Here is an 18,971-nt window from a genome sequence, read left to right as displayed (position 1 = left end):
CCACCTTTCATGACCATAGGTGAGGGTAGGAACGAAGATTGACCGGTAGATCGAGAGCTTTGCCTTCCGGCTCAGCTCTCTTTTCGTCACAACGGTGCGGTAGAGCGACTGCAACACCGCCCCTGCTGCTCCGATTCTCCAGCCAAACTCACACTCCATCTTCCCCTCACTTGTGAACATGATCCCGAGGTACTTTAACTCCTTCACTTGGGGTAAGGACTCATTCCCTACCTGGAGTAAGCAATCCACCGGTTGGTGACAGTTAAATTCTGAGCCTTAAGAGTCTTAAGCTTTTTATATCCACAATTAACCCTTTTCACTTGTCTATTCAGTGTTGCACTGTCCTGTATTCTCCTTGCTAGGTAGTCAAATAAATGTTTATAACCTTACGTCATTGTGAGAGTTTTCCGTTCTGTACAGAAAGTTTGGTCACTGATAAAGGCTGTGGTACGAATTCACGCGTTCAAGACGAGACTGATAAAATTTAAACCATCAATTACTTTAAATTACAGGTATTAAACCTTCACCAAAGTTTAATAAACATCCTGTCTTAATTTGGTGTGGTGCCCCACTTCAAGGTAAAATAAATCCTACATTTTAACGAGTCGAGTTAATTCATAATTAATTCAGCGACTGATATATTCTAGCCACAATACTTGTAGGCTTACCCTCCTACACAGTCATACTTGTATTTAGAAATAGGAGGTCATAAAGAAGTCACAGGCATAACAAACCCCATGTGGAAGTGAACAACAGTGATCGTTTTGCGATCGACTCGCTGATAAAAAACGCACCAAGAGTTGTGTATGGAAGTATTTTACGAATTGAGGCAGATGACCATGGAGTTATCATCAATCGGAATCAGAATCAGAAATACTTTAATAATCCCAAGGGGAAATTGTTTAATCCACAGAAGCCACTATGCAATCGATGCTACTGTTGTCTTCAGACCAAGGGAGGCAATATTTCCATTTTAGTGTTTACCGTAAAAACAAGCAACGTTAAAAAACGCGACTGACACATTTCCTCAAACAAAACTATAAAGAGGAATCAGATAGATAAAGTTATGTTTAACATTGTAATTAAAAACTAAACAAGGAGGCATTTACAGGTACAGCTACGGTACAGCTACTAATTCAATGTAATTTTTGATTAATTTACTGTATATTAACAACATTCAAATGTTTTAACGAGTAAACATTTTCTTTTTTTATCTGTCATAATGAAATACTTGTTACATGATGTTTGGGATGGTTTACGGTCATATCTATTGCAATAATGCTTTATGTTATGTAGGACTTAGTTGTACTGTATTCTGTAATGTTATATTCCGTATGTCTGTTATAGAAAAATTGCAAGGTTTTTTTTCTTCATGTAATTTCACTGGTATTGGCACCGACTACTGAATTTTTGGTATCTCTACACTAGAGTTCGGTTCACTTTAGGTTGAAACACTAGCTGAACCAAAAACAGTGTTTGTGGTTGGTGTAACAAGGCCAACACATCTTAACCTCACTCTTTCTCCCTCTCTTCAAGGCCTTCTCCTTCAGTACGGTCTCCCAAGTCTCAGGTAAAAAATTTAACTTTCGACAACTCGCTGTTTTAGTGTGTCATATTGTTCACTTTGCCTGAAAATATTTGATTAATAGAAACATCAAAGCAGAAACAGAAAACCCAAGATCACATACGTTTAGTGTTATTTTTGATACCAGGAAGTGTCGGCGAGTTTCACTCTATATTCTGTCCAGTAGACGAGCGCCAAGACACACACACACAAACACAGCCATTGATATAGTGACAGAAAGTGCTGATCAAGGCACTTCAGCAATAACCTCAACACAGCCATGGTGAATGATTGAAAGGCCCAAATTCCTCTTTTTGCTGCTGTCCAAAAAGATAATTTTTCATAACATTTCAAATCGCAAAAAGTTTACAGCACTGCATTCCACTCATGGGCCCTGCTCTTCGTACGTCGCTCAACCAATCCTACATAAAGTCTTTGTTCATCCTGAACTTGTCTTGACTGAGAGAGCATACAAACCGGGGAGAAGAAACCATGATCATCCGTCTTACAAAAATGGAAGGAGAGCCAATTCTTCACTGCAACAGCTAATAGAGGGTTTGAGGAGTTCCGACATTTAATCTAAACGAAAAGCAATACTCTCAAGGCTTCCAGCAGTAGAGAACAAGGCTGGCAGAACACTGTGGTTAAGTTTTCTGTAAAATATAACTTGTTACCATTTTGCGATAGAATCACACCAGCCACAATGCCAAATTAGGCCAGAGCTTTCAAATTAGGGGGAACAATGGCCATGCCCATTTCATACCCCTCTACTTCTGGCACCCTTGCTCGTACCATACCCATCTCAGAACTTGACCTTCATTTTGATCTTAACTACACACCTGTAATTTTGTTACTGCATCTTTAATGTTTGTGACACTATTGTGGTGACAAAATCTGTCCACAGACAAACACCTGGCAAAATACTCCAAACTGCCTCCGTGGTAGTTTCCGCTACAGTACGTGTCTCCCGGACCACATTTTGCCATCATGACACACATTCTCACACATCTATCTTTGTGAGGATAGTCATTGACATAATGCATTCCCTTGCCCCTAACCCTAACCTTAACAATCACAACTAATGCATAATCCCGATCCTTTCCCTAACCCAAACACTGTTTCAGACCTGAGCCTTAAAAACAAGTTTTAACCCCCAAAGAGGGTTTTGAAAAATGAGGATGCACTTTCTAAAAATGTCCTCACTATGTAGGGAAAACTTAAAATCGGTCCTCAAAAAGATAGCTCTACAACAATACACACACACTAACTCTGACAATACCAGTGTCACTGTCACAGCTGGTAATTATTTAATGTTTTTAAATGTCTGTAATATTATAATTTTGGCATTTAAAGAAACAATTATATAATTTGATTTCAGAGTCAGTGGTCCAAATAGGACATCAAAGAAAGTTAAAACGAAAAGCAAAAAAGATAAAGAATGTTATGTAGAGGACTCCCTCTGCTTTTTCATCTACTTGTTTACTGATAATGGTGTAATTTGTGACACTGTATTGTGTAAAATAACCAACGGGGAAGAGGGCAGAGCAAAAAAACAAACAGGTGGTGGTCCAGCAGAAGCCTCTGGCTCCACCCTGCAGAGGAGCAGGAGAGCTACCAGAACTCTAATCGGCCAGTGTTGGAGGGCATACCAGGTGAAACTTCCTCACAGCTGGTGCCAGGATGCAGCAACACTTATATTAGTGGTAAATAAAGTTTGTTTCACATTTTTGAAATGTTTTAGTCCTATTTTCTGAAAGGCCTTATTTTATTTTCAATGACTTCTGAAGTTGTAGGACATGTGGTGAAGCTGTTGTCTGCGCCACAGCCAAAGTTGGGGAGCCATTAGTGAGTTTTTAAAATTGCAATGTGTTAGTCAAAATATTGACATTTTTCTGCCTATTATCATCAGCTGACACACCACCAGCTATTTCAGTGATCAGCTGCGGTAATGGGCTTGTGATGTGTTCACTGTCATGTATTGAAACAGTGTGTGAACCTTTTCTGTGTGTTATTTCAAGCTCAGTTGCTCCTTGACTCTAAGGTGGTTTTCAGTGGTGTAGAGAAGCTGGGCCATCACCACTGAGGCCTTGCACATTGCAATCCTATGGTTCTACATAGGGATGCACTGATTTAACGGGGTGAACACCACTATCGGATGATATTTGCCTTGCAGACTGCAATCAGCCTATTGGCAAATAAGATCATGCTCACCTGTTGCACTGGCTGATGTTTATCTGCTGTTTCGCATCAATTTTACACCGGATAAATGTTACATTTAAAGGATAAAAAGGCCTTTGAAGCTGTTTTTTTTTCTTTCATGTGAAAGGTTATTCATTAATCAATAGTAATTAAACTTTTAATGAATTACTATTTAATTACTATTAAAGTGAACCTATTATGCTTTTATTATGCTTTAATATATATATGTAATTGTTATAATGCCGGATGTTCATGCTAAATGTGACCAAATTTTCAAATAATGAGGTAAACATGTTTATGGGTAACCAGTCTAACCCGTCATGAGCAGATCTGCTCAGGCTACAGACTGCTGTTAACGCCTTCTTTCAGACAGTTTTTTCTACTTTCTCGGTGGTCTGACGTTAAGCCTTCTCAGATTTGCCTGCTCCAGGCATGGCATGCCTGGCACGCCCAGGGAGTACAGCTACGTTCAGCTCCACTTGAAAGTTCTGCTGCTTACTACATGTAGCTACATGCTAATGACAGACAAAGCTGTAATATTGGTTGCTTGTGCTGTTCATTTCTCCCAACTTTTGTGTCACACTCATGCTGCAATATGGTCGGTTGTGTTGTGTATAATTTATAAAGTATTATTTGTGATTTCTGCAGAGATGGGGACTCGAGTTTGAGACTCGTACTCTAGTCGCAATTAAGTCGCACACAAATGTGACTTGAGACTTGAGAGTTGTTTTGGACTCGCCCCCCAAAAGACTGGAGATTTGACACTTGTGCACAATCTTTTTATCCACGTACTTTTTGGAGCATTAACATCAGGAGCAGAAAGTCATTCTCTCCCACAGAGATGGGAGAGCGGCTACACTCCACATATGACACAGAGCACATCACCTGCTGCTGCTGATTACCAGGGTGAACTTGGTTCTAAGTTGGATATTCAACGGACCCACTCTGGTCACAGCCTATCCGAATATCCAACTTAAAACTTCACCCCATTCTGCTGCTGCAGTTTCATTACTGTTTGTTATATTGTTTGGCTTAAATAACCCAAAGCAGAAACAAAATATTCGCTGAATGCAACATCTGTGTTAAGCTCAGCTGCATAAACTATCAACTTTAGCTTATTACTAATGTTTGTGAGAGATTAACTTTTACATTGGTGTTCCTTGAAATACATATTTTTGAAAAGTGTTTTCTTGCCGGTGCTGCCTCCATCTGCTGGCGCCGTTAAACCGAGAGCAGCACATGTTTATTATTATTGTCTGCTAAAGGCAAATTTACTTTACAGGTTTACTGCTGACCACATAACGTTAATGTTACTGCGTTATTAGCTTACATTACACTGCATTTGAGAGGCTAGAGGATTTTTTTTTTTTAATTTAACCTTTATTTAACAGGAAGAGCTCGCTGACATTAAAAATCTCTTTTTTCAGAGTGCCCTAGCCATGACAGGCAGCAGCAGACTAACAACATTTCTAACAAACATAATGAGCAGCCAATACAAAATGTTATAAAAATAGATCGAATAATAAGTGAAAACAGAAAATATATATCTAAATCCACCATAATCGTGACTTTATCATGCAGAATATCTACAGCCAGAGGTGTCTGCCTCCAAGGTATTTGAAAAAGTCTTTAAAATTCTCCAATGAGAGCAGGACCTGAAGTTTCATGTGTGTCTGTAATTAGTTCCAGGTAATGGGAGCAACAAACATTGTTCATTTACAGTAGATTATAAACTGTCATTAGTTGGGCCCTTGTGTAATTATACAATAAGGTTGCACTCCAACTCTATATTATTATTTATTAAAACCATAAGAGACTTGATATGGACTTGCTGCTTCCCTCAGAGACTTGAGACTTGACTTGGACTTGAAAAAAGTGACCTGTGACAATCTCTGGATTTCTGAAAGACGGAAATCACACTATACACTCAGTTGCAGTCAGTCCGCTGCAGTAGTATGGAGATGGAATAGCAATACCAATCAGAGTAGACTGGGCTTTTCGGGAGGACAGGCGCTGCAACAGAGCGCCTCAGACAGAGGGTGAATACAGGTGCAGCAGCTATGAGCAGTATGAGAACAATAAATGTTTTTGAACATTAAAGCATCTAAATGTGATACCCACATATGCGTGGTCACATTAGTCTTCTTTTGTTTTAATGTATAATCAGCATGTACATATTCTCCATTGTTATAATGTATAATTTATGCTAATTATTTTGGTTTATGGGATACCTCTTTGTTTTTGTTTTTTGCACTTAAGAGAAACACGATGCAAGAGGAGTCCAGTTGTATTTGGGATGCAGTTCTGCTGAACGTTCGTGTTCTACCTAGTTGCTGTGGGGACTGGTAATAGGTTACGCTGTTTCCTCAGAGGCAATCTAGAAAGACACAACAAATGCTCCATCTTCATTGCTTTTGTTTGTACCTGCTTTCGATACAGGTTGCTGGACTGTAAATAAGTATTTAAAGTATTTATAGTAATTTTTGACGTGTGTAAAAAACAGAGAAAAACTAAGTGTGTTATAGCAAAGTTTTCCCGTAGTGTTGGTGATGACTTGCACATACTGAATAGTGAATAGTGTTTAAAACAGTTACATACTGCAAAATAAGCAGGTTTAGTTTATTGACAAAAGATGTTAAGTGAATGTGAAACTCAATGCAAATGTATTTATCACAGTAACTGAGTAGTGTGTTTTAATGAAACTGTGAGAATACTCCATGATGTGGCAGAACAGAAAAACGTAAAGCTCTTTACATGATTTAACTGAGATGCTTAAAGCAGATGTGTAACCTTTACATGATTCAACTGAAATTATTGAAACATATGTGCTTTGTTTACATGATTTAACTGAAATAATCAATGCAAAAACAAGTATGTTTGCAAGATTTTAAATTGTTTGATTAAACATACAGAGAAACAATCTGGAGAGACACAACCAATGTTGCATCTGTTTGTTTGTTTGCTTTCATACAGGAACATTATCATCTGTTCACTGGGTATCAGAGATGGTCACAAGTCACTTTTTGCATGTCCAAGCCAAGTCTCAAGTCTCTGGGGGCAGCAGCAAGTCCTTATCAAGTCTCTTATGGTTTTAATAAATAATAATATAGAGTTGGAGTGCAACCATATTGTGTAATTACACAAGGTCCCAACTAATGACACCTTATAATCTAGAGTAAATAAACAAAGTTTGTTGCTCCCTTTACCTGAAACTAATTACAGACCCACCTGAAAATGTAGGTCCTGCTCTCATTGGAGGATTTGAAGACATTTTATAATAACTTGGAGGCAGACACATCTGGCTGTAGATATTCTGCATGATATATTCATGATTATGATTTGATATATTTTTGCTGTTTTGTGTTGTATTATAGTCATGTATTTTTTATTATGTTATGTTATGTTTGTCAGAAATGTTGTTCGTTGAGCTGCTGTCTGTCTTGGCCAGGAAACTCTGAAAAAAGTGATTTTTAATGTCAGTGAGCTGTTGCTGTTAAATAATTAAAAAATCATCCAGCCTCTCAAATGCAGTGTAATGTTTATAAGGCAGTAACATTAACATTACATGGTCAACAGTAAACCTGTAAGGTAAACTTGCCTTTAGCTGACATTAATAATGAACATGTATTTCTCTCGGTTTAACAGCGTTAATTCAATTCAATTTTATTTACAGTGCCAAATCATAACAAACAACGATGACGTTAGCAGATGGAGGCCGCACCGGCAAGCAAACACTTTTCAAAAATATGTTATTCAGCGACCGCCAATCTTAAAGTTAACCTCTCACAAAGCTAACGTTGATGACATTATCAATGTTTATGAATAAGCTTAACACACAGACGTTGCATTCAATGATTTTGGTTACGGCTTAGAGTGAAAAGTTATTAAAGCCCCTGAACACCCACACAGGTGTTTTAAGTTCTTCTGGCTGATTAAACCTCTGCTTGGGTTGAAGGTGGTGGGGCTTTGATGAAAATTTGATAGGTCTTGAGGTCATAAACGTCTATCTATCACTAAGAATGATCAAAGTGATCAAAGCTAACAGGAGACTCCGAAAGATGTCAATCAATCGCAGTAGATACACCCACACAGTCCTGAGAAGAGGTCTAATCAACCAGGTTAACTGAAAACACCTTTGTGGGTGTTCAGGGGCTTTAAAGCCAAACGATATGACAAACGATGATGAAACTGCAGCAGCAGACCGGGAAGTAATTGGAGTGAATATCTGTTAAATATCAAACTCAAAACTAACTTCACCCCGGAAAAGGAAAAGCATTTTTAATGCTCAAAATAATGCACTTGACAGACAGAGGGTGAATAAAGGTGCTGCAGCATGTATTTTATGGATAATGGGCCTGAAAATTAATGTGACCTTTAAAATGCAATGTAAACTACAGGAGGGAAATGTCTCAACCTGTCTATATGAAGAAACGCCTGTAGTACCTACTGTTCTACACCACTGACATCAAACATTCAGCTAAACATGATGTTGCTATGGAGATTCCTGATAACAACAGCAAAGGCTCTTTTAATACTTCCTTTCAGAACAGATGAACTCATCACATGCAGTCACAAAAGGACTACTATTACACAAAAATCACAAATGTTTTAGTTGTCATGGTTTTTTCGCATTGAAAAATGTAATAAAACATATTCATTGGCAAGCAGAATATCCATTATGGTCCACATGATTTACATGTTTAGTGATTTACATAATTCTCAGAACAGCTTTTGCCAACCATTTTAACCTTTCAGAACAACTGAATATAACATGTGTGAGTAGCTGTGGAGCGTTTCTAATCATTCATTTTAGGTACTTCCACCTGCAAACAGTTGAGATAGCACTCCAACTGCACACACACAGAGTTAAGTGGCACTGAGAGGAAATGATGACGACGATGAGATGAGAAAGTGATTGGGAGAGTTCTTATATATGTGCCGGGCCATAGATTTTCAGTGTGAGTCTTACTTCTGATTGAGAGGTGTGTAGTTCACTCAAGGACATTTTCATCTCCCTCTGACTCTCCCTGAACTGCCCCCAGATGAGTTAGAATGCCATGGAAGACGAACAAACAAATAAACACACACACACACACACACACACACACACACACACACAAACACACACACACACACAGGATGACAGGAAGACAATTAAGGGAGTTAGAGAGCGATTCAGGCAAAGCACTATCCCAGGATGTGAGAAAATGGTGAGGATACAGTGTCACAGAGGGAGCCGAAAAAATTGATTTCTACTAAAGGATTGATATACAAATTAATTGTGGCATATGTTTCCCAAAAATGGAAAAAAGGTTTAGACAGACAAATGGACACAATGAGACAGATCTACAAACTGAGACTAGAATCAGCTAGGGACCTCATGGGAGTAAGGACCTTAACCTTTATCCAGACAGGATGAACAACTAAGACTGCCCACACCAGAGCAATGACAGCACTGATCATTTGAACATTTAAAGGTCACATGTTGACAAAATGAAATTTTCCTGTCTTTTTTATTATAAAGCAGGTTGATGTGCTATAGAAATACTTTTAAAGTAAAAATGCTCAATTCACAGAGAAATGCACGCAGCCTGTATTCAGAAACTGTGCCTTTAAACGAGCCGTCAGGACTTCTGTACAGTTATGATGTCACAGCTATATTATAAGTATATAGGTAGAAAGTAAAGCTACAGTGCCGTTACAGTCATTCCCTGGCTGCAATGACAGCGACCTTCCATATGGCCTCTGGGGGAATCTTCTCAAGAAATATGGGCGTCCACATGAAAACCAGTGAACCCGACTAAAAACACTGTAGTTCACATGCCAGGCCTGGATGCGGCCCTGTTACTGCCACAGAAATACTCCAACAACGGAGAAGAAGAGACGGTGAGACGCTGTTGTGTATAATCATAATACAAATACCAGAGAATTTCTCGCCAAATCTGTTGACTTCCCATATCCTCCTCCATCCTAGAGAGAAATCTGTCGACTGTTTCTGGTGTTATCGGAGACCTTTCTGGTATTTTGGACTCTGATGCACAAATCACTCTGATGTCACTCCTCATCAAGCAGCGAGTGCTGCTGTGAGCCCTTCCCCGTCCCAAAGCACTCACACGTTGGCACTTTCTTGCTAGATTTAGTGACTTTTTGCGACTTTCTTAGCAACTTTATTCATAAAAAGCTAAAAGACTTATTCAGACCATCAGGGAAAAGGGGGAAATATACTGGTCCACTGGTGTATCACACACACACACACACACACAGACACACACACAGACACAGACACACACAGACACACACACACACACACACACACACACACACACACACACACACACACACACACACACACACACACACACACACACACTATAAATATATGCCAAGACCATAAAATTTAAAAATTAAGGAGTTGAACATAGAACAGTAAAATTAATCAGGTTTTAATTCATTTGAACAGACTCTCGTAAAGGAATAAAGTATTTAACCAACTGATTGGAGGTTATAGGAAATGTTTGCTTCTGTTAAGCACATTTTGTATGTAACAACATTATTGATTGATGTATTCATTCATATATTGGTTTTAGAAACCCATGTCCAGTCACTTTTGGAACGGCCAGGAGGCACTGACAAGTGCCTGAATTAAGTATGAAGTACCTTGGGACAAACAAAGTCAGTGTGTTTCACTCGAATATGCTGACTTTTTCATTTGAGCCTGTTCCTGCTCTGAATGGGTCTCCATGCTGAGTAGTTCGGTGAGCCTACTGAATTTGCAGCAAAACTGCTGTCAAAGCTCTCATTAATAATTTTCACTGCAGCCTTCATAATTCTCGACCACAGACTGTATATCTTGACCGAGAAGGGGGAGTGTGGAAGATGAGGGGAGAAGGAGGGTAGGAGAAAAACAAGGAATTTAATCCTTCAAAACAAAAAAATATTATCTTCTGAGATGCAGAGACTGGTATTATCAGATGACCTCTGTATTTGGTGAAATATACACGAAGGGGGCTGAAAGGAGCAATTGGTTTTTTCTGTAACTGCTATATTTTTGGCTCTCTTCTGTGCAAATGAATGCCAAGCAAATCTTACAAACAGCCTCCAATTGTAACTTTACAACTGCAATATTGAAAATGCAATAAAACCCACCCCTGAATCTTATTTGTACAGTGAAAAGGGGCGTGAGCGTTGCTCCTTTATTCCAACCACAGCCAGGGCAGTTGCTAGGAATTCTGGGCCCCCTGAAAGAATATCGGTGTGGGCCCCTCTACCCTATTGAGTTAAATTATATATATTGTATACAATAATGGTGGGCGTCAGTAGCTCAGTCTGTTGGGACTTGGCTTGGGAACCAGAAGGTGACTGGTTCAAGTCCTGGTACGGATAAAATATTTTTAAACCATTCAAAAGTCAGTGTAAACTGTCCAAAATTGAACTGGCGACCTGTCCAGAGCGGGGCCCGATGACAGCTAGCGTAGGCTCCAGCCTGCGCCCCGTCAAAGGTAATATTACAGACATTAAATGAATGAACAAGCAGGCTAATTGTTTAAGCCGCCCTCGGTAGTTTACTCTCACCATTCTTAAAAAAAAAGGTTTTGATGTCTTGGGCCCCTGCTCTGCTGTTCCTACACCTGACCTCTTTCTCAACTCTTTTCTGGTGTCCAGACTTGTGTTTTTTGGGGGGCATACTGACTCTGCTGCAGTTAGCTTCTCTACCGGCAAGCACTTAATTCCGATGAGGAAGAACCCCGGGAAGAAAGAGCCGCGGTGTGGACCAAACCATTTTCTAAGAAGGGGCCAGGGGGGTTATTGAATAGAATAAACATATATATAGAGTATTGTACAACTTGTGGCTTTGTTTTAATTCGGATTCATTCGTATGAATATATATTAGTTCAGTGCATAATCATTTTGTCATAGAGGCTACTGGAGCAGTGTGTGGGCCCTGGCTGGCTGTGGGCCCTTAGAATTGTCATCACCTTTCCCCCCTATACGACGGCGCTGACCACAGCCCACAGTGCTCTGCAGTGTGCAGTGAAATGACAGGGCTGGGTGCGGACTTGGGTTATCTGTGAGCCCTGAAAAGCAGCCGTTTATATTAAACATGTGCCTGAAATTAAGCTGCACATGTAACTCCTCATGCCCAGCATCGAGTTTATATGTCATAGAGCAGAGCTGCTGCTGATCATCACTTCTTTATTTTTCATAAGCCTTCGTTGATAGACACCGCACAGCTTTTTCAAACACAAGTGAGCAAATCTGAATATATGCAGATATAGATTGAGGAATGGGTATTGAAGCAGATCATATGGGCCAGACAGAAGTGATATTAGTGACTTTAAAAACTGCACACTCAGAACTTTAACTCAGTTGGAGGCAGTGGAACAACCAGGTATTACTATTGATTTATTGACTGTCCATTTAGAAAAGGAGTATCAGCCTGCAGCTGAGCTGTGGAGCTGTTGCTCTTATCAAGGGGAAACTTGTGAAACTTGGTTGTGCAAAGTACAGATGAGTTCTTTCAACCTGTGAAATCCAGGGTCACGACTCATGGCTGATTACCCTGGCCGTTATGATAATCCCCATTAACACATATCTCTATAATCATGAGGGCATGGGACATGTATCATTAGCTCTTGTGAGGGCCTAGGACATGTATCATTAGCTCTTGTGAGGGCCTAGGACATGTATCATTAGCTCTTGTGGGGGCCCTTGTATCATTAGCGCTTGTGAGGGCCTTCTTAACCCTTATCTAATCCTAATGTCATACAATTTAGATGTAAGATTTGGAAGGTGGGACATTGTTAAGGAAATTCCCACCTTGTTACAACAGAAGTACAAGAGAACAGACAGATCCCTCTGCATCTGTACTGTCTTCTGCTTTCAACAACAGGGCACATTCAATCCTTCCCTGCAACCTTTATTAGTCGTACATGATTCATACATGATTCATACATGCTGCATATCCCCTGCAGCTAGAATTACCCAAATGAGTCCCTGACAGCTTTACATAAATATGCGCACCAGCTCAAAAAGATACTCTCTTCTATGCATGTATTTATCTTAGTTCTTTCCCTCATTATACCACGGTTTGAGAATCTCCCATGATACCGTATGTCCGTGTAAAACTAAATAGCCTCGGCTTCAGCCAGCCGGAGAATACAGCGCGACATGAACCCCCTTTTCCATCTAACACTTTCATCTGGAACATAATTAGCGCAGCAGCAAGAAGCTTAGCGCTCCGCCCTGCTCTCAGCCCCAACCAAGGTAACTCTAGGCAGGCCCTAATCCTCAGAGCCTAATGGGATTAGCTCCGGAGGGAAGGGAACCCATGTCACACACACAAATACATTCAAAATCCTAACCTCTACTCTTTTGCCTCACTATCCATCTCTCTCTCTCTCTCTCTCTCTCTCCCTCTGTGACATTCCACTATCTGTCTAATAGGATTAGACCAAAATTGGCCATTTCTTAAAAATCACATCTGGTCCACTCAGTGTCATCATGCTGATGATGATAGGATGGAAACAATGAGCTTTGAACTAGGACTTATTCAGTGTAGAAATGAACAGAACAGTGACCATCTACGGCAAAGACCTAGATCTAAACTTGTTCTAAATTTGCACTTTTATGCTTTTTAATTAGAATTTGTTTCATTAGAGTTTTGGCCAATCATAAAATGTGTCTAAAAAGATACTGAAGTTGACAAGAACAACATGAAGAAAGACATGGAAACAGCGACACTTAAATCCCCCGTGGGACATGAATGCTCCTGGTTGAAGGACTGAGGAGTGACGCATCAAAAACAGGCCGATTTAAAACCACGCATACATAAACCTGCAAAATCGACACATTCAATTATACTGGGCATCAGGTTGTACTTCATCAACAGGATTCCCTCCAATTTCATGGACAAATTTTTTCAAAAAGTCCATCGTTTTTCAAGGATCCATAATATAATGTTCATGAACATTCACAATGTATAACACGAACAGAACTATATAGTAAACTTGCTCTAAATATTAATTATTATATGAAAATCAGACTCACTTCAAATATTTCAAACTACTGAAAGTATTTTCATCTTTATTAAAAGATATATATTTAAAAGCCCTTATCAGTCTAGCACTGGCCTTCAAGAATGAGGGGAAAGAGAACTGATGGCACTGGTGTGTTCTTAAAGTGTACTTTCTTTTGGATTGACTTTGGTAATCCACTTGAATGGACTTTACTACGAGAGGAGCTGTAGCGGGGCCAGTAGGTAAATCTTTCAAAACACTCTTTTAATAAACTTCAGGTAACTACATGGGATGATTTTGCACCGGAATTACACTTTAATGCACTTGAATATAAACTAAGTCTGAAACACTATGAGGCAACACAAGTATGTAGCCTACATACTACATGGTATTACAAATTGTTCATTAGAGATGCCTGAAATATGAAATGTACACTTGCTCAAAGTTATTAGAACATATCAGATTCAAAAATACTTCCAGCTAGCTGCAGAGGAAGAGACAGAACGTGCTGAGAAAAAGAAGAAACTTAAGTGCAGGGTTTCCCGCAGAAAATGTGTTAGTTACGGTGGTAGGGTTTGGTTTGCCGTCTTGTTTACAGCTCTGATTGTTTACATGATGCTGAACACACCCGCTATGTGACGGTGATCGCTCTTTGTTAAACACATTAGTAGTCCGCTGGTGCACGGGACATTTATCTGGTTTTCAGGAGTATATTGATGTGACGCAACACTTGTGTACTGTTAGGAAATGGTGTAACACAGTGAATATCGCTCCTATATATTTTTTTAATATATATTTAAATCCTGAGGTAATGGTAAACAAATGCATCGACACATATTAGGGCTATGTGACGTCAACCGAAATAGAACATAAATGTGGCATTACATTACACATGTTACATTACATGGAAGTATCCACACAGGATTACTGTAAAGATATCATGAAACACAACAAAAGTTCATGACTTTTCCAAGATTTTCAAGAACTTTACTTATTCCATGAGTTTTCCAGACCTGCAAAAAAATGGCAGCTAGAAACAACGCAATTCTACTATTGTTATTGTTATATTTCAATAAATACTTTATGCAAAATAATTTTCTTTTTTGTGGTTAATATTTTTATAAGTAACAAGCCACCTGGGAGATAAAATATGTATATTGTTTGATAAATTGTGTTCAAATATCATATATAATATATATATAAAACAACTTTTATAAGAAACAGACAAAAAAAGCAGCATAGAAGTCGATGTTTGACCTCTGAGACTGGTATGTGTAAGAAAAAATTCCAACCGTAAACATCCACTTACTTTTTCTGAAGTTTCAACAAGCCTTTGAGCTTAAGCCTTTTCACTGATGCTGAGGCAGTCTGACCCGTTTTTAACGAAAGTCTGAGGGAGTGATGTAAAACTAGCTTGTCTTACACCCGTTGACCCAATGAAAACATCCACCAATTCAGGTTTAACTCACTCTATTGTGCTGGTCTGAATGGAGTATTAAAGAAGAAATATGTGATACGACGTGTCCTTGGCCAGACACGGTGATTGCATAGGTACTGTATATGGTATGCAATATAGACTGCTAAGCCCCACACACAGATGTGCAAACACAAACACACACACACACACACACACTCGCACAACAGCCGCAGTATGGAGCCATTCCAAATCTCAGCTCCATCTCTGATCCCATCACGGTGCCGCTCTTGATCAAAAGTCTGGCCATGGAGACCCCGAGGTGGGTACAGCTCTGCCAACAGCTGGGTCCTTTTCAGCAACCCTGAGTCTTATTTACGGAGACTCATCGGCTCTCATCACTCAGACTCCCCCGCAAACAAGCGCTGACTCACACACACACACACACACACACACACACACACATACACACACACACACACACACACACACACACACACACACACACACACACACACACACACACACACACACACACAAACAGACTAATCAAGGACATCAGGCAAAGTGAAACTTGATCTGTGGAAACAAGCTTATCAGATTTGCTACATTTTGATGAGTGCTCAGAGTGTTTGTGTGTACCTGATCCAGGTCATGAGTTCCACAGTGTCTGGATCATAAAACTCCCTCAGTTCTGATAATTCCTCCATCAGTTTAGGCCAGAACTAGAGAGAAACAGACGAGGAATGGAAACCCCTGTGTTAGTGTCTATTAATTCTGTGAAGCAGAGTATCAAACCAAATGACACATCTTATATAGCATGTCATTACTGAACAGACTATAACAGTGTATGTGACAGCCATTTAGACTTGGGAAGACATCATTTTGGTGTAAGGCGATGAGCCAATTGCTAACATTTTCCTCCACAACTTCCATTTCAGGTATTTTACTTTTCTCATATCTCTGCACAGCTTTTACAAATAGCTCTGTAATGAAACCAACCATAAAGTGATGAACATAAACCACCAAGAGAATGGCATACCTTGTAATACAGGCAACCGATCATCAACAGTGGAACTGCATATCTGATGAGCCTTAACTGCAAAATGAGAAAGAAAACCGCCAAAATGAAATGAAACAATATAACGGAGAAAGTATGAGACAGACAGAGATATACCTCAAAATGAAGACCAGCAGAGAATGAGATAACACAGAGATAACCCACAGACAGAGCAGCATTGCTCACAAGTATCATTTCTTAACTGATCCAATGCTGTTGTTGTGTTATGACCACACTGACACCTAGTGGCCTCACTGGCAATATCATCACCAAGTCCAAAGTAGAGGCTGTGGATTCAAATGCAACTGGTCGTCAGGTGGAATAATGGTTCACTTTTATGACAAACCAGCAATTGATAGAAAAGGGGGAATTATTTCTATTTTTAAAGATATTTTTTTATTATTTTATTATTGGATATGGATGGCTTGTAGAGAAACTGGGAATGCAGGGGAGCAAGACAGAGGATGACAGGCAGTAAAGGGCCTGAGCCGCTGCTCAATGGTGTCTGAGCACTGACCAAAATGTCAGCAATGACTATAAAAACTGTCATGTATCAGATGTCAGCTTTGAATGCATGCTCAGATTCTTCCTTATTCTGTGATTAGATATTTCCTGATCCAAACAATACCTTATTTTTTTACGGCACTTTATTAAGTCTAAGTTATTAGAGTTATTTTATACTGCTTCTGTAAACACACTGATGCTCTAAAGCTAAGTGGGAGCCGGGCCTCCCCCAGGTGGGCTCCAAACAGTTTAAGGGGAGGTTCAGGGAATGAAGGTGAAAATATGACTGAAATATTAGTTATTGAATAAAAAATCAAAAGAAGATCTCATAGAACCACCTCAATGTGTGTGAGCTGTTTTGTTTCAGTAATTTGACAGATTTTCCAACTTTCCCAGAGTCAGAAACTAATAAATGTCAAAGGATATACCTTGTTTTATGCATTTGGTGTAGTCTGAAGTTATGTCAAACGTGTCTTGGTTTAATTGTTGAGTGTCTGTGAGATCAGATAACATAATCTTGGCATCCAGGAATTGAGGAAACTACTCAAGTAAACTATGTTAGGGGGGGGCTTTGCTAGTTTACTTGAGTAGTTTCCTCAATGTGTGTTTACATGTGGAGCCTTTTTTCTATGCTTTGTCTGAGGGGAGTCCCACAGACCTTAACAACTACTTCTATCCTCTGAGTGGGAGGCAGTTTAATTCAATCCCATGGCCGGACCGGATCTGGTCAATGAACTCTCTTCATTTGTTCAAAGACATTTATATGAGGAGTACTTGAAGAATGAACGCTCCAGTGTGTTTGCCGGATGGTCAGATGCATACGACTGTAGTTAAACTGGACTTTCTAAACTGAGCAAGAGTAATATTGTGTACACATGTACACAATATTACTCTTGCTCAGTGTATGTTAAAGCACCTGTGTAGATAGTGTGAGCCTCAGCGTATACATTTAATACATACATGTTAAATACGATGAAACCCTAACCAGTAGAAGTGAATGTTGCATACAGCTTTAAAGCTACAATAACCTTTTTTTATTAACATTAACATTAATTAGTAGTCACTTTTATGGGCAGTTATAAACCAATGAGCTCAAAGAAGCTAAATGCTCAGCAGAGCTGAGGGGGACTGCAAACGTGTTCTTCGCTAACCTGCAACAGCTTTCACAATACACACAACCGTTTGATCCGTTGATAATACAGACATGTTGATTAGTGCAGCTTTAAAGGAAAATGTGTGTCTAATTTCCTGTCTTTTTCATATCAAAGAAAACGAAAAAAGCAGTGTAGCAGATGTTCAGAGTTTAGAGAGGGCTTGTTGTGAGCTCGTACCAGAACTTTATTGTTACAGCTAAGAGTGTTGAGAAGCAGAGTCCACGCGTCCTTCCCACACACACCATAGGCCGCGACTGCACACATGTGGCCTGTCCATATATACTTCATCCTGGGTAGAGAGTGGGAGATAGAGGCAAAAATGAATGTTATGCTGGTGTGTACAGTATGTGTGTATGTGGGTCTGTATAATTCAAGGACAGACAGTTTATATAGCCGCTGCTCTTATGTTAAGGTGTAGTTTTGGGGTCTGTCTATTTTTAAAATCTAGAACAAGTAAAAAAAAAACAATTGTTACTCCTATTAATGGTTTCTTAGCTATTTAAATATGGCAGGTTTGTGCAGGATGTCCTGTGTTACGCAAATGAGGATTCTCTCTAACCAGTGGTCTGCAGCAACTCCACCTTCTGGTATCAGCTTAGTTCGCATGGAATCTCTACCGACAGGAGCGTAGGTAAGGACGGTGCTTCTGGTGCGACGCACTGGGGCCCTTGACATCCCCAGGCCTTGATTGGCCCCCCCTCGCACGAAAACACGGGGCAAGATTACACAGTTCCACTACCGTTCACCATCATCTAATAGCCTGTGAACAATACCTTATGAAACAACATGGTGCTGAATGGTATTTCTCCTCTGGGTATGTCATTCCCCCAACTGTTCGACCAAAGGCCTGCTGGGAAATCTGTTCGACCAGTTGGCCGTGCTCTTTTGTAAATGTTGAGAATAAAACAAAATAAATGAAGTAATTTTGATTATGTTTTTGGGATTACACACCACCATGACTAGAAAGTGGAGAAATACCAGTCAGCCCCATGTTGTTTCATAAGGAACTGAACAGGCTATCAGATGATGGTGAATTGTAGTGGAACAGTGTGATCTTGCC

General features: G+C 39.7%; 1 protein-coding gene across 2 annotated transcripts in view; it reads right to left on the bottom strand.

The window, feature by feature from the left end:
- The window catches only part of dpy19l3 (dpy-19 like C-mannosyltransferase 3), a 79,586-nt gene that overhangs the window by 14,772 nt on the left and 45,843 nt on the right, over nt 1-18,971 (bottom strand). For both annotated transcript variants that reach the window (XM_083916812.1, XM_083916811.1), the window contains exons 14-16: nt 18,089-18,200; nt 16,236-16,292; nt 15,836-15,918 (exon numbers count right to left, since the gene is read on the bottom strand). In XM_083916812.1, coding sequence (XP_083772938.1) covers nt 15,836-15,918; nt 16,236-16,292; nt 18,089-18,200 — 252 coding nt within the window. The remainder of the gene's footprint in view (nt 1-15,835; nt 15,919-16,235; nt 16,293-18,088; nt 18,201-18,971) is intronic.

This window comes from Echiichthys vipera (genome assembly GCF_963691815.1).
Source record: "Echiichthys vipera genome assembly, chromosome: 1".
In the NCBI taxonomy this organism is placed as follows: Eukaryota; Metazoa; Chordata; class Actinopteri; order Perciformes; family Trachinidae; genus Echiichthys; species Echiichthys vipera.
The sequence above is the reverse complement of the archived record's forward strand: the minus strand, read 5'-3'. Positions and strand labels throughout refer to the sequence as shown.